Source organism: Penicillium odoratum (genome assembly GCF_028828045.1).
Source record: "Penicillium odoratum strain IBT 22623 chromosome Unknown utg000004l_segment0_segment0, whole genome shotgun sequence".
Taxonomy (NCBI): domain Eukaryota; kingdom Fungi; phylum Ascomycota; class Eurotiomycetes; order Eurotiales; family Aspergillaceae; genus Penicillium; species Penicillium odoratum.
The window spans coordinates 1,787,667-1,801,196 of NW_026643146.1; the positions used below are offsets into that span (position 1 = coordinate 1,787,667).

Here is a 13,530-nt window from a genome sequence, read left to right on the forward strand (position 1 = left end):
GACTCAGGGACTCAGGGATTCATTCAGGGACTTCATTTAGCATCCTCAACACACTAAGCATGCACTTACAATGCACTAACAATGGTAGCGCCGCAACGCTGTAAAAACAACGTTGTGAATATTAAGCGAGCTCAACCAATTGTTATGACAAATAATTGATTCCCTTCCTAGGGTACGAAATTTGCCCTTCTCCCCCCCACTCCCCCCCTCCCTCTCGTCAGTCCAGTGGAGGCATTATTGGCAAAACGGCTAGGGATCACGCTAACCTTGGAAGCTTAGTATGTATTTAAAGCAACCAATGAGGAGAATTAACTCCTTGCAGAGTCATCACATGTGCCTATGCTTTTTGTTCTTCTCTGGGTCTCTGAATTGACGGTGTATCCGTGTATCCGTGTATCCGAGTACGAAGCCTGGTCCATAATCACATAATAATGTTGTTGATGCGGAGGCGGCCCGCTTACACGGTTACAGTACACTATCTCCGAATTGCCAAGCTGTTCACATCTGAACCTCCACGGCTACAAAGCTTCGCAACGGATTCTCCACTCTAAAAAGGCTTCGCAAAAGCTTCGGACGCTTACCTGAACCAGAAGAAAGTAATCTCCGAAATCGCACTCACCACGCTAGCCCTATGCCAATAGTGCTCTAAGATTCTGACAGTGTGTATATCTGTGAATTCTTTCAAAGTCCCGCAGTATATTCCTTTTGGAGACGCCAATTAGCGCAGTATTAGCGTGACATGGAAAATTGGAACCTAACACCTGGGCACTATGCTGCCTCATGAAATGGCTGTCGAGTTTGCACGCTAGATATCCAGGGCATTTTTCACCAACCGTCGCCTATGAGTCGGACTGTCTCAGTATTAAATCGCTCTATATTGCCCGTCTGTTGTGAAGCGAGCATAAATCTTGGAACAATCGCAATGGCACCGACTTCAATCAAGACTAGTCTCCTCCTCATCGCTCAGCTGAAGCTGGCCTTGGATTTGGCCTTGGCCCCCCGTGCGGTTACTTGTAACTATGAAACCACTGCGAGCTCCGGGGATACCTGCACATCCTTCGCCGCTGATTAGGGTTTGACCTTAGCGACCTTTGAGTCCCTCAACTCAACTGCTGCCTGCCCGATTTTCGTGGTTGGTCAGAGCTATTGCGTGGTTAGCACGGTTACAGCCGCGACCACGACTACGAGCTCTACGAGCTCTACGTCTTCCACCACCTCTACGACCTCCACTTCGTCGTCCTCCACCTCCACCAAGTTCCTCGCCTGGAACCCCTCCATCAACTCCAGGTAGTCCTATTCTTCCAATTACCTATGCTCATCAGCACCAAGCGAGAGAGAAAATAAGACGACAGAACCCGTCGACTTTTCGCGGGCTGTATCGAGCTTCTAGGACCCCAATGCTAAGGAAGCTATAATTACCAAGCTTCAGGTGAAAAAAGTCGCCTTCATCAATTATTTAGTTATACACCAGATTATGCCTAAGACAGAGCTTTAGAGAATTAAAAAATCCTATAGATAAAAAGCTCTGGAGGCAGATAATTAATTATCGAGCTCTAGTACCCTACTTATCTACCCAAAATATCAGGCTGCGGTTAAATCGAGAACTCAGGATATAAAGCACCGGATGGCACACCACTAGGGTAGTTAATAGAAGGAGTGAGGGGTAGGAGGCTTACCCTAAGATACGTATAACCTACCACAAACGTAATACAGCTCCTCCTGTACAGCATCTAGGCGCTTACCGAAACCACGCGTGTCTATAATCTATTTAAAGAATGTGATAGTACTGCATTAGTTCGTTTTTTGCGAATCTGGAAGTAAGGCGAGAACTTTCATTCTTAGATAATCTTGTCTTGATGATATAAGTTTTTTTGAATCCCGCTCTCGTTGATATAAATGACTTTCTTAAGAAACAGAACGCAGTACATAGTAACCGGTAAGGCTAATCAACTTTACTCTGGAGAGAGATAGGAAGCAAAAACTAATTAAAACATAGTAGGGTAATAGTCCTTAAGCCATTGGTGCAGCTGGTATTGCCTTAGTTCGGTGGAGTTAAAATTTAGGGGAGTATTGATAGATGAAGGGTGGCTATTAGTTTTGCACTAACTATATGTTTCGCTTGTGGTGATTGTGTTCTTAGTGTGGTGGTTGTCGCTAGATTTCTTTTTAGGTTGAGTACAGCATAGACTGTTAGTGGTTTTTTTGTCGCTTTGGTGGCACTTCTGTGGATATATATCACCTGAATACTATGTCTTCCTGCTAGATTATGGTGAGTATTTAGATCGATTGATTGTTTGGAGAATACCAATCTGTTTCTTTGTCACTCTAGCGTGCCTGCTGCTAAGGTATTTACCATTGGATAGTGGAGTAACTGGATGAAATCTTAGAAATATTGATAGTAAGAGGATTATGCGTAATACTATAGCACCTACCCTTATGCGCGTCCAGCAGCATTGTTAAGTTATCTCGCATATATAGGGCTCTAGTATAATTTCACGGACCCATAGGGGCCGCACCAATCAGAGAACCATCGACACCTAATCGATTGTTGAACGTATTGCTCACGTGAAAGGCATGATTCCCAGAAGCCATGGCCTTTCCGCTGTCCCCTAATAATACAGAATATTCTATATCGGATTGTAGATAAAAGGTTTCTCAACTTACACTTTAATAAGTAGGGTTTAGCGTCAAGCTTCGTTACGCCTCTCTATTGATGCGTGGTGGTATATAGTCCCCTGTCCCCCTAGCCCAACATGTATCGTCTTTTTGATTCTTCTCCTCCGTGTGAGGGATCTCTGCTATTGACCCAGAGCACCGAGCTCCTGAGCTCCGCCACCCTTTTACCCTGTGTGACTCGTCATCACCTCTTCGTAACTTTCTTTTGCACCTCCTGCTTTCTTGGGCTCATCTTGTACCTGACCAGGTGCTTTCTCTGAAGTTCTGACGCTGGCCCTCGAATCTTAAGGTTTCACGTGACTACCTATCCGTCATTCGTAAGTCCCGTCTTTGACGTGTTTTGCACCTCCTGGACAGTTGCCCATGCGAAGCGTGTCTATAGACTGCAGAATATAAAGAAGGGTCCAAATGTGTAAGGAAATAGAAGGCTAGGTAAGAAGATAGTGAAAGGCAAGTGAATTAAATGTGAAATAGTACTAAGTCAGGATGGAATTATAGTCTAAGGCAATATGATTTATATTGATTACAAAACTAATTCTAAAGGAAGGTAAGAATCTGTCGGTGTCCCTGGGTCATCATGTGACCTGGGCAGCGTGTCGCTAACTATGGAGAATCATAAAATTAGGTAATCTGCTTTGTCATGCTAGCCTTAGTCAGGATCCGCACATAAGAACCGTGGTTCGAGGGCGGGTAATAATTCAGACAATTACACGATCGAGTACGGACCCTATTGGTCGATAAAATACGTCCGTTTACGTGAGCCGACAGTTATGAGCCCGGATTCCTATAGATCCTGCCAAATTGAAGCTATATCCGACCGAATTCAGGCGTATTTGACCTGTTTCGGCCGATTTTGAGCAAGTGCGGCAGCCCCTGAAAACCTCCGCGCACACGAATTCGGATATTATTGACCATGGACTCGATTGGTTCTGTCTCAACATGGAGAGGAGAGAAACTGAAGGGCCCTAGCCAATGGTCTTCATGGTATCAGGCCATGAAACGTCTAGGGCAGAGCCTAGACGTTTGGGACCTTTGTGACCCAGATCCAGGTCGCCGGACCCCTCGAACCCCAATCGAACAGCCTATCATGCCGGCTGCACCGGTCCTGGATATACCGGACGATGCAGATAAAGAGGAGATACGGTCGATTAAGGAGGATTATCGAGAGGAGAGAACCGCCTGGCGGGACGAAATGGATATCTTCAAGATCCAGCTAGCTGCGTATAAGGAACAGCAGCGTGGACTTCGGACTATTGATCAGGCCATCACAGCATCCGTGGATTCGGCATTAAACCGAGTCCTCGACCGGCTGGATACGCCCTGTGAACGGATTTCCCTCCTGAAAGAGAGATTCGGCAGGACGTATATCCATGGTGTCGAGACCCTCTGGAAATGGAGGGAGGAGTGCATAAAAGGACCCAGTAAGGGTCAGGACGTTCTCCGCTGGCTGGACGAGTGGGAGGAGCTGCGTGAAGAAGTTGTTAGTCTGGAATATGAGGACTCGACCCATCATGCACTACTACTGCTAAAAGCTGCCAAATACGTCCTACCGAGCTGGTGGGAAAGCCGATTCCAAGAGATGGTGGTCAACCGAGAATCGATAGATATACAGTCTCTGATCGATTCCCTCAGGGCCACGTACAAGGAATTCCAGCTGAACAAGAAGCCCCAGAACTCGAGCTCAAGGCCTGCTTTTGCGACCTCGACCTTTCAAGGGCATAAGGAAGCAAGGCCAAACAACCAGGGTCCACCGGCCAAGTCCGGGGGATTCGGGGACAGGAAGCAGTGCCCATGCGGGGGTGCCCACCCCGTATTGAAGTGCTGGACCTTGAATGAAGACGAGCGCCCTGCCGAGTGTCAGGTCTCTAACCGCCGCCTTGAAGCTGTCAGACGTGCGTATGAGAAAGAGCCTGAATGGAAGGTATGGGTGGACATAAAGATGAAGGAAAACAGAGCAAATTCAGCGAAGTCCGACGACCATATTGCGTATGCCACCGCCTTGGCGACCCTGGACGTACGGTATCAAGATCAATGGGTACTGGACTCGGGGGCGAGCGTACATGTCTGTAATGACCGATCCAAGTTCGTGGATTATCGAGAAATGGCCACATCCCTCCGTACAGGTGATAGCCATACCCCAGTCCAGGGGGTGGGTACAGCGACCATGATGGGCGTAAATCCTGCTACAGGTAAGAAGATGTCAGTGACCTTCTCTGACTGCCTGTATTCGCCCACTTTCCACTGTAACTTGGTCTCACTAGCACGCCTAGAGGACCGAGGGTCATGGTGGGATATGAAGAAAGGATATATCGTGGATAATGGACAAAAGCCGGTTCTGGCGGTAAATCGCCATGTGGAGCATGGGATTTATGTGTTCAATCGGCCGGAAACCCCCACAACCGCAGAACTCGCTTTTACCACAAAAACTTCAGCAAAACCGCTTCAATCTACTGCTACGGCAGCGATATGGCATAGACGGCTGGGTCATGTCCACCATGGTATCATCAAGAAGCTTCCAGAGATGGTCGAAGGTGCACAAATCGAGGATGGGGAAGAGCAACCGGGTTCGGACGTGTGCAAAGTTTGCAACCTGGTCAGGGCACCCCGCCAAATATCTCGAAGACCTATCGGCAAGCATTACGGGCGGTGTGGACGGGTCTACTTTGACCTGATCCAGATGACGATGGGCTACAATAGGCACTGCTGGATCACTCATTTCTACGTTGAAGGGATTCATCTCCACTGGGCAGTGACCCATATCAACAAGAACGGTTGTCAAGATGCGATTTTGAGCTTTATTGCCTACGCTATTAACTGGCTGAAGCTGCCGATAAAGGTATGGCATTCGGACAACGAGAAATCCGTGGATGAGAGGATTGAAAGGCTAATTGACTCAATCGGATGCGTCCACACGTTCACGGTGCCGTACACACCTGAGATGAATGGACCCGGTGAGAGATCAGGGGGTGTCCTTATAACACGAGCCCGAGCCTTGTTAAAGGAGGGGCAGCTGCCAGGGGCCCTATGGCCCGAAGCCATCAGTACAGCTACCTATCTGCTCAACCGGACGCCTACACAGGTGGATGGTAAGTGGATTATACCATGGGATGAGGCACGGAAGTTCATAGATGATTCCGAAAAGCCAAGAACCTCGCTGGCGAACGTCAGGATGTACGGGTCGCTAGTATACTGCCGGCTGGATGGTATTCCACGCCTGGATAAGATGAGGTCGAGGGCAGAGATCGGCTACCTAGTGGGCTACGTGGCCTCAAATATATGGAAGATTTGGATCCCGCACAGGGGCCAAGTACGCATGGTTCGAGATGCAGTTTTCGATGAAAACAGGCGGTATTCGGCCGATATCAGGGACGAGGAGGTACAATTGCCGATCGTCACCGGTATGCCGCCTACGCTGATCGAAGAAAGTGCAGAATATGAATTTATTCTGCAGGGGCTTATAGAGCCTATGGGATCTATTGATTTTATGAATTCTAACAACAGGGATGACGTTCGAGGACTCGCTTCGACGGCAGGGGGTGCCAGTGCACCAGATCTTGCCACGGACGAAGTGCTGGCACCACCGGCCGCGGAGGAGCCCGCGGGGTCACAGAACGAAGGTTTAACATATAACAAGGGGACCGAAACACACGGTTGGACACCGCCACCTGAGGACGATTCTGTTCCAGATCAGGGGGTGGAGGATGGGCATGAAGCCCAGGATGAGCACGGAGCTCAACTAAACATGGATCTGGCACCAGATTCGCCAAATTCACTACCACAAGAGGATCCGGTAGCAGATGTCGATACTACGGATCCAGGGGCAGACACGGACGACCATGAAATCGAATCACAGCTCAACAGGGATATCGAGTTTAGGGAGATCGAGTCCAGAAGGATCGACGGCCTAGATATCGGCAATATCGTACAAGGACGGAGGATTCGGACCCAAAGGAGGGATAGAGATTTCGCCTATAATACCACGTTAGCAGATGATGATACTACGTCGGTGACCCTTCAGGCTTTCTCCACTGGCCTTTTTACTCCGAAACCATCCTCCCGCCAGCATAGGGACGATTTACCACCTGCACCTGAGAGATTCAAGGACGTCTGGAAGCATCCACTTAGTGACGGATTCAGCAAGGCTATGAGGGTCGAGTTAGACGCCCTACAGGCCAAAACCACATACCAGGTGGTAGATATGCCTAAAGACAAGGGGATCCAGGTCTTGCCGCTGATGTGGGTATACGCATACAAATTTGACCAGGACGGCTTCCTTATCAAGTGCAAAGCGAGGATTTGTGTACGTGGAGACCTACAGAGGATATCAGCAGAAGAAAAACGTGCAGCTACGCTAGCAGCACGAACAGCGAGGACACTCTTCGCCTTGGTGGCAGCTTTTGACCTCAACTTACGGCAACGTGACGCAGTTAATGCATTCTTGAATAGCAGGCTGCGTACGGAAGTCTACACCAAGATGCCAGACGGTTTTGCTACCCAAGGAAGGTGTTGGCGACTTATTCGGGCCTTGTACGGCCTCAGAATAGCCCCTCGGCTCTGGCATCAAGATGCTGCGTCTGTTTTGAGGAAACTCGGCCTAGAACAGGTGGCCGAGGACCCCTGTGTCTTTGTGGGTGAGGGTGTTATCATATTCTTCTATGTGGACGATATTCTCATCGCCAGCCATCATATGGCTAGGGAGCGGGCCTACCAGCTGGAAAAGGAACTCGAGAAGCACTGGCAGCTTACCGATCAGGGTGAGGCTGAGTGGTTTTTAGGCATCCGGATCCTACGAAATCGCGCAGAAAAGAAGCTTTGGTTAGTGCAGGACAGCTACCTTACAGGGGTTGCCGAGAGATATAATCTTACCGGCCGGACGCCAGCATGGACGCCTGGGGCCGAGGACCAAACCGACTACGAGGGGCAGGCTACCCCGCAGAGTATTCAAGAGTATCAGCAGAAGATCGGCTCTGTCCAGTATGCCACCACCATAACCCGGGCGGACGCGGCCAAAAGGGCGTCCGTCCTCGCTCAGTTTATGCAAAATCCGGGTCCAAAACACCATGCCGCCGTCGACAGGCTGATCTGCTACCTGTATACCACACGGTACTGGGCGATCCAGTATGGGCCGGTCGAGGACGACAGCGAGGTTGTACGAATCTCCAGCGACGCCTCGTACGCAGATCACAGCGACCGGAAAAGCTCGGCGGGGTATATCTGTCAGATCTTCGGGGGTCCTGTGGACTGGAAGGCCACCAAGCAGCGGACGGTGACGACGTCGACGACCGAGGCCGAGCTGCTGGGACTATCGGACGCCGGAAAAGCCCTGCAATGGTGGAAACGGTTATTCACGAGGATAGGATTCGAGTACCCAGGGTCGTTGATGATCGAGTGTGATAACAGCCGGACGGTGGATTTGATAAACGCTGAGGACGCACCTTTTGATACCAAGCTGCGGCATGTGGATATTCATGGTCACTGGCTGAGACAAGAGGTCAAGGAAGGGAGGATACGTATCAAATGGGTGCCAACGGCTCAGATGGTCGCCGACGGGCTCACAAAGATGCTGCCGCGCCAGAAACATGAAGCTTTCGTGAAGATGCTGGGGTTGACGGACGTACAGCACCTTGTTGAGACAGAAGGCTAGTCCCAATCGGGAAATAGAGGTTGTTTGGCAAAGAGTGCAGAAATGGAGGATTTGGGTGGTTTTGTGCGGATTTCGGCAGGCCCGCGCGGGATAAGCCAAAATTCGGCAACACCCGTACGTGCTCTACCCGGTGGTTCGGCCATGTTTATGCGCAGATTCCACTAGGTGCAGCGCTGCCAGAGAGTGTCACCGCTGAGGGGGTGTGTCGCTATGGAGAATCATAAAATTAGGTAATCTGCTTTGTCATGCTAGCCTTAGTCAGGATCCGCACATAAGAACCGTGGTTCGAGGGCGGGTAATAATTCAGACAATTACACGATCGAGTACGGACCCTATTGGTCGATAAAATACGTCCGTTTACGTGAGCCGACACAGCGCTGGCATCCCGTTTAGGACTAGCTTAGTTTGGGTCCGGGGGCATATCCTCCAGACCTTCTGCTCCTTCTCTCTTTTCTCCCCCCATCCCCAATATCACATACGTTTTGTGTGAAGCTGTTCATCCTGCATACTGTAGTCATCCTCCATCTTCCCCGCTTGGCGGCCTATTGGCGCCAAGAGAATCTAAAAGAAAAAGATTCTTCTTATTATAGAGAAGTCAGAGCTAAGTGAGTTATACACAATGAGCTCACTCTTCGTATACCACTCATCATGGACTTACTCTTGACAATTCTAGAGCTCACTTCCAATCTAGATACAGAATCAGAATTTAGTACCATTTCGGGGTATATCATATTTCTGCCTTTAAAAAATTGGTTTCCAACTTTTTCTTTGTAATGTATATCATATAAACCTGGGTTGCCTTACCTTGGCCCAGACCTAGGTCCTGTGGAAGCCTACTAACAGTACTCGTGTCCTATAGAGATACTCCTATAGGTTAGGCGGCATCAACTATCTTTGATATCTTCTTGATTGATTCTTGATCAGGCTAAAGACTATCTTTAAATGTAGTATAGATGTCATCAATAGCTAGATATAACCATACATTATACAATGCTATATTGATAGAAGCTCTTTCTAAAGCAATTTTTGCGTTTTCAATTTAAGCTTTAGCTTCTTTGAGAGCTCATCGTCGCATATTCTGATGGCATTATTAATTTCTTTATTGATTTGGATCATATACGCGCTATAGAACGCATTCGCCTATACTTGTAACAAGGATTCCCAGAGCTGATGCTAGACTAAATATTTATATACTAGTCGGTCAGTCAGACACACGGAAATAATTACCGAACGTAAGTACTTAAGGAAGAGATCGCTAAACGATAGAACCGCTTCCAAGTAGTCGAGCAAATATAAGCAAAGCTTCCCCAAGCCATAATAAAAGCGACAATACATTTTAATTCTCAACAGCAAAGAAAATAACGAGTGACTAAAGTTGGACGACTTTAAAGATTCACACACGAACAACTTCCTCTGGATCTAACGCCTATTCATAAAAGGCCCTCTGTCGCTTCAAATTGCTTACCTATGTTCAAGTTACTTTTAGTGGCGTTTTTCTTTTAGCTCTAAGAGCCCCTTTTTTTATGAAGAAAAAAGACCTGCACCTAAATGAAATCCAGATTTTTTAAGCAACAATAACGATACTGGCAGGCATGAACTCCCCCACTTCCAGGTTGCTAAGCCTGAACAACAGTGATATTAGCCGATCGCAGTAATTAACCTCCAATAGTGTCGCCATCGGGCTTGCGCTTTCCCTGTTCCTGTTGGGACCGGCGCTATCGGCGAACACTAGGCCAGATTGAGAACGAGCCTTCCATGCTGTTTCTTCCTGTCAAATCCATGCGCCTTTTCCTAATACTCCAATTCAAAGGGACCCTTGGAGAATGAAGTGAGGCGACTTTATCATTACGGTTCCTATTACAGCTTGCGTGCTTCGCAGCTGGTTTTTGAGATTCGTGCTCGGCTATAATTCCCAGGATCGATTGTGTGGCGGCAGCTCCGGCCTCCACGGGTCGGATAAGCTCATTGAGAAACCTGGAAATGGATTCGTGCGTGATTCAAGTAGTTCCGGCTCCACAGAGCAATTCCATACGGCCCCCACAACAGGGTCCCATAGCCTCAAAGGGTCTCCATTTAGGGTCTTTCGACTTATTGAATCTCCGCTACCGGCAATCATGTCCATCCCTAGAGTAGGAAAGCCAGTCAACCGACTTTGCGCCATGTGGCAGGGAGGTGGGGCTGGCCCAGCTGCATGGGAGATTCAAATCTTCGCTTATTTCTCGCTTTAGTTCTTCTCGGGATCGCCGCCACATAATTATGTACTATCTCAGAAGCTTGCCCCCCCAAAGATCCCTTAATCGCATACTACTTGACCTCTCCTAGTCCTTCGTTCTATCTTCGCGAGGTCGTACACTCTTTTTTTCTTTTTTGTTTGTTTGTTTACTTTCCTCCCCTTCATTGGGAGTTCCCGAAGTCTTTCTTATATCATCTTGCTCGCCTTGGACGATAATAAGAAGGTGAAGATGCTCGCTTCATCCGGATTTATTCTCCCACTCTTCGCTCTCTTGAACCAAGTCGCCCCCGGATCCGCGAGCGGCGTTCCTATTGTCTCATGCTCTACCAGCACGGACGTCCAAATTTTCCAGAATCCCAGCTTTGAGTCCGGATCACTTGATGACTGGACCTTCAGCAATACCTACGCGCGGTCTTACAGCGTCGTACAGGTTGGCACATCAGACGCCCAAGGCTCAGCCGAAGATGGATCCTATTACTTCCAAACGTACGGCTACAATCACGCGTTTCAACTTTCTCAAACGGTTTCCAATCTTGTAATTGGCTCTACATATACGATCACGTATTGGAACCACCTACCTCAGGCCCTAGGTAATTTAGGTGATTGCTGTGATTCTGTCTACTTGGATACCACCGCCAACAAAATCGCCTATATTAGCTACGACCCATCCACTACATGGACAGCACATACCTTGACCTTTGCAGCCACAGCGACCAGTCATACCCTGATCTTCGCTCCAGATTGTGGTTCCGGTCAAGATTACCCATGGTACATGGGATGGGATAACTTCCAGATCGAAGGAGAAACCCAGGTGTGCACTACTTCCTACTCGACTATTCCATCTTCGACACCTACGCCAACCCCCAGCTCAGTCTTCTCGTCCACAGTTGCATCCACTACACCCTTGGTTGGATCATCTTCATCAAGAGTCATTGCATCCTCAGCCACACTCGCGTCGTCCTCATCCGGAGTTGGATCATCTTCAACCAGAGTCATTGCATCCTCAGCCACACTCGCGTCGTCCTCATCCGGAGTTGAATCTTCTTCAACCAGAGTTTACCCGTCGTTCAGCACTGTCAAATCCTCGGCCAGAGTTAAACCATCTTCAACTAGAGTTCGGCCCTCGTCTAAGGCATGCAAAACTAGAACCAGGACAACTTCATCCAGCGCTGTCCAGTCATCGTCCGGAACTACGCCATCCTCGGTCGGAGTTAGACCATCTTCAACCAGAGCTGTATCCTCGTCGGTGGCTGCTACTTCTGCTGCCTCTTCCACCACAGCATCTATCACTTCTAGCAACATTGACAGTGGAAACGGCTCATCTTCTGGCGTTTCCTCCAGCATGACCTCCGCTCCCGGCGGTGGAAACAGCTCAGGTTCCGGCTCCAGCACGACAACTGCTCCTGGTGGAGGATCTGGCTCTAACACATCCAAAGGTGAATCTGGTGGCGCGGGATCTACTACTTCGACCATTCTCTCAACCCGCACCGCTACTGTCACCGCTTGTCCGTCAACAGTCACCGATTGCCCAGCAAGCGATAAGACTACGTATACCACCACTGAGGTCATTGTTGTGTCGACGACAGTTTGCCCCGTGACTGCTACTTCAACCTCTGAGCCTACCAGTGAGTCTGGTGGCGCGGGATCTACCACTTCGACCGTCCTCTCAACCCGCACCGCTACTATCACCGCTTGTCCGTCAACAGTCACCGATTGCCTAGCAAGCGATAAGTCTACGTATACCACCACTGAAGTCATTGTTGTGTCGACGACAGTCTGCCCTGTGACTGCTACTGCTACTTCTTCTTCTGCAACTACCACTGGCTCTGGCTCTGGCTCTGGTTCTGGTTCTGGAACTGGAGGAAACTCAATCACCGAGACTATTTACTCGACTCGGGTCTTTACAATCTACAAGTGCGCTTCGACTGTTACCAACTGTCCCTATGCCTCGAGAACTGCTCATGCGGTTACTGAGACCACTGCCGTTGGAACTACAGTTTATCCTGCTAGCTCTGCTCCTACAAGTGGCTTCAGCTCTGGTTCTGGTTCTATCACTGGCTCCGGCTCTACTGACTCTGGCTCTACTGGCTCTGGCTCTACTGGTTCTGGCTCTACTGGTTCTGGCTCCAGCTCTAGTTCCATCACTGGCTCCGGCTCTACTGGCTCTGGCTCTACTGACTCTGGCTCTACTGGCTCTGGCTCTACTGGTTCTGGCTCCAGCTCTAGTTCCATCACTGGCTCCGGCTCTACTGGCTCTGGCTCTACTGGCTCTGGCTCTACTGACTCTGGCTCTACTGGCTCTGGCTCTACTGACTCTGGCTCTACTGGCTCTGGCTCTACTGTTTCTGGCTCCAGCTCTAGTTCCATCACTGTCTTCGAATCTACTGGCTCCGGCTCTGGTTCTGGTTCCTTCACTGGCTCTGGCCCTTTTACTAAGGCCATTGTTGCTGGAACTGCGGTTCATGCTGCTGGCTCTGTTCCTACTAGTGGATCCAGCTCCAGCCCTGTTTCTAGCCCTGGCCCCCAAATCGGCTCCCACTCTGCGCCTGGAAGCAGCACCTTGGTGTCATCTCCTCACGCTGGTGCTTCGTTCACAACAAGTGCAAGCCAGCCAGTCTACACAGGCGCCTCGACCTCTCAATCTGCTTTCCTTTCCGGATCGCTTGTATCCATCTCCGGTCTTTTGACTGCCTTGCACCTTCTTCTTTAAGCGGAAGGCAGTACTTCTTTTCTTCTCGAATGAACATATAGCCTGTCTTTCATTGTCTAATATTCCTGAATATACTCTAATTAGCTATATATTCGTTCATGAAACTGACCTGGATTCTTCTCAGAACGATTGATTACATTTTTTGCAAGACCATACACTGCCATGATCAGTGGAAAAGAAAATTTTATGTGAATTGTAATTATAGATAGATTAAAAATACTTAATGCTATATAGCTAGCTCAAACGATGCTAAATAGCCTAGGTAGC

General features: G+C 49.0%; 3 protein-coding genes across 3 annotated transcripts; all 3 read left to right on the forward strand.

Moving 5' to 3' along the window:
- Positions 1 to 922: 922 nt before the first annotated feature.
- N7520_004943 (uncharacterized protein) lies at positions 923 to 1,291 on the forward strand (the record flags this gene model as incomplete). The annotated part of the gene is made up of 2 exons (XM_057138877.1): positions 923 to 1,006; positions 1,073 to 1,291. 2 exons carry the CDS (start codon positions 923 to 925, stop codon positions 1,289 to 1,291), a joined length of 303 nt encoding a protein of 100 aa, XP_056997084.1.
- A 2,298-nt stretch (positions 1,292 to 3,589) lies between these two features.
- Positions 3,590 to 6,686, forward strand: N7520_004944 (uncharacterized protein; the record flags this gene model as incomplete). The annotated part of the gene is made up of 3 exons (XM_057138878.1): positions 3,590 to 4,597; positions 6,128 to 6,598; positions 6,663 to 6,686. 3 exons carry the CDS (start codon positions 3,590 to 3,592, stop codon positions 6,684 to 6,686), a joined length of 1,503 nt encoding a protein of 500 aa, XP_056997085.1.
- A 4,096-nt stretch (positions 6,687 to 10,782) lies between these two features.
- On the forward strand, positions 10,783 to 13,263 carry N7520_004945 (uncharacterized protein; the record flags this gene model as incomplete). The annotated part of the gene is made up of 1 exon (XM_057138879.1): positions 10,783 to 13,263. One exon carries the CDS (start codon positions 10,783 to 10,785, stop codon positions 13,261 to 13,263), a length of 2,481 nt encoding a protein of 826 aa, XP_056997086.1.
- Between the last annotated feature and the right edge of the window lie 267 nt (positions 13,264 to 13,530).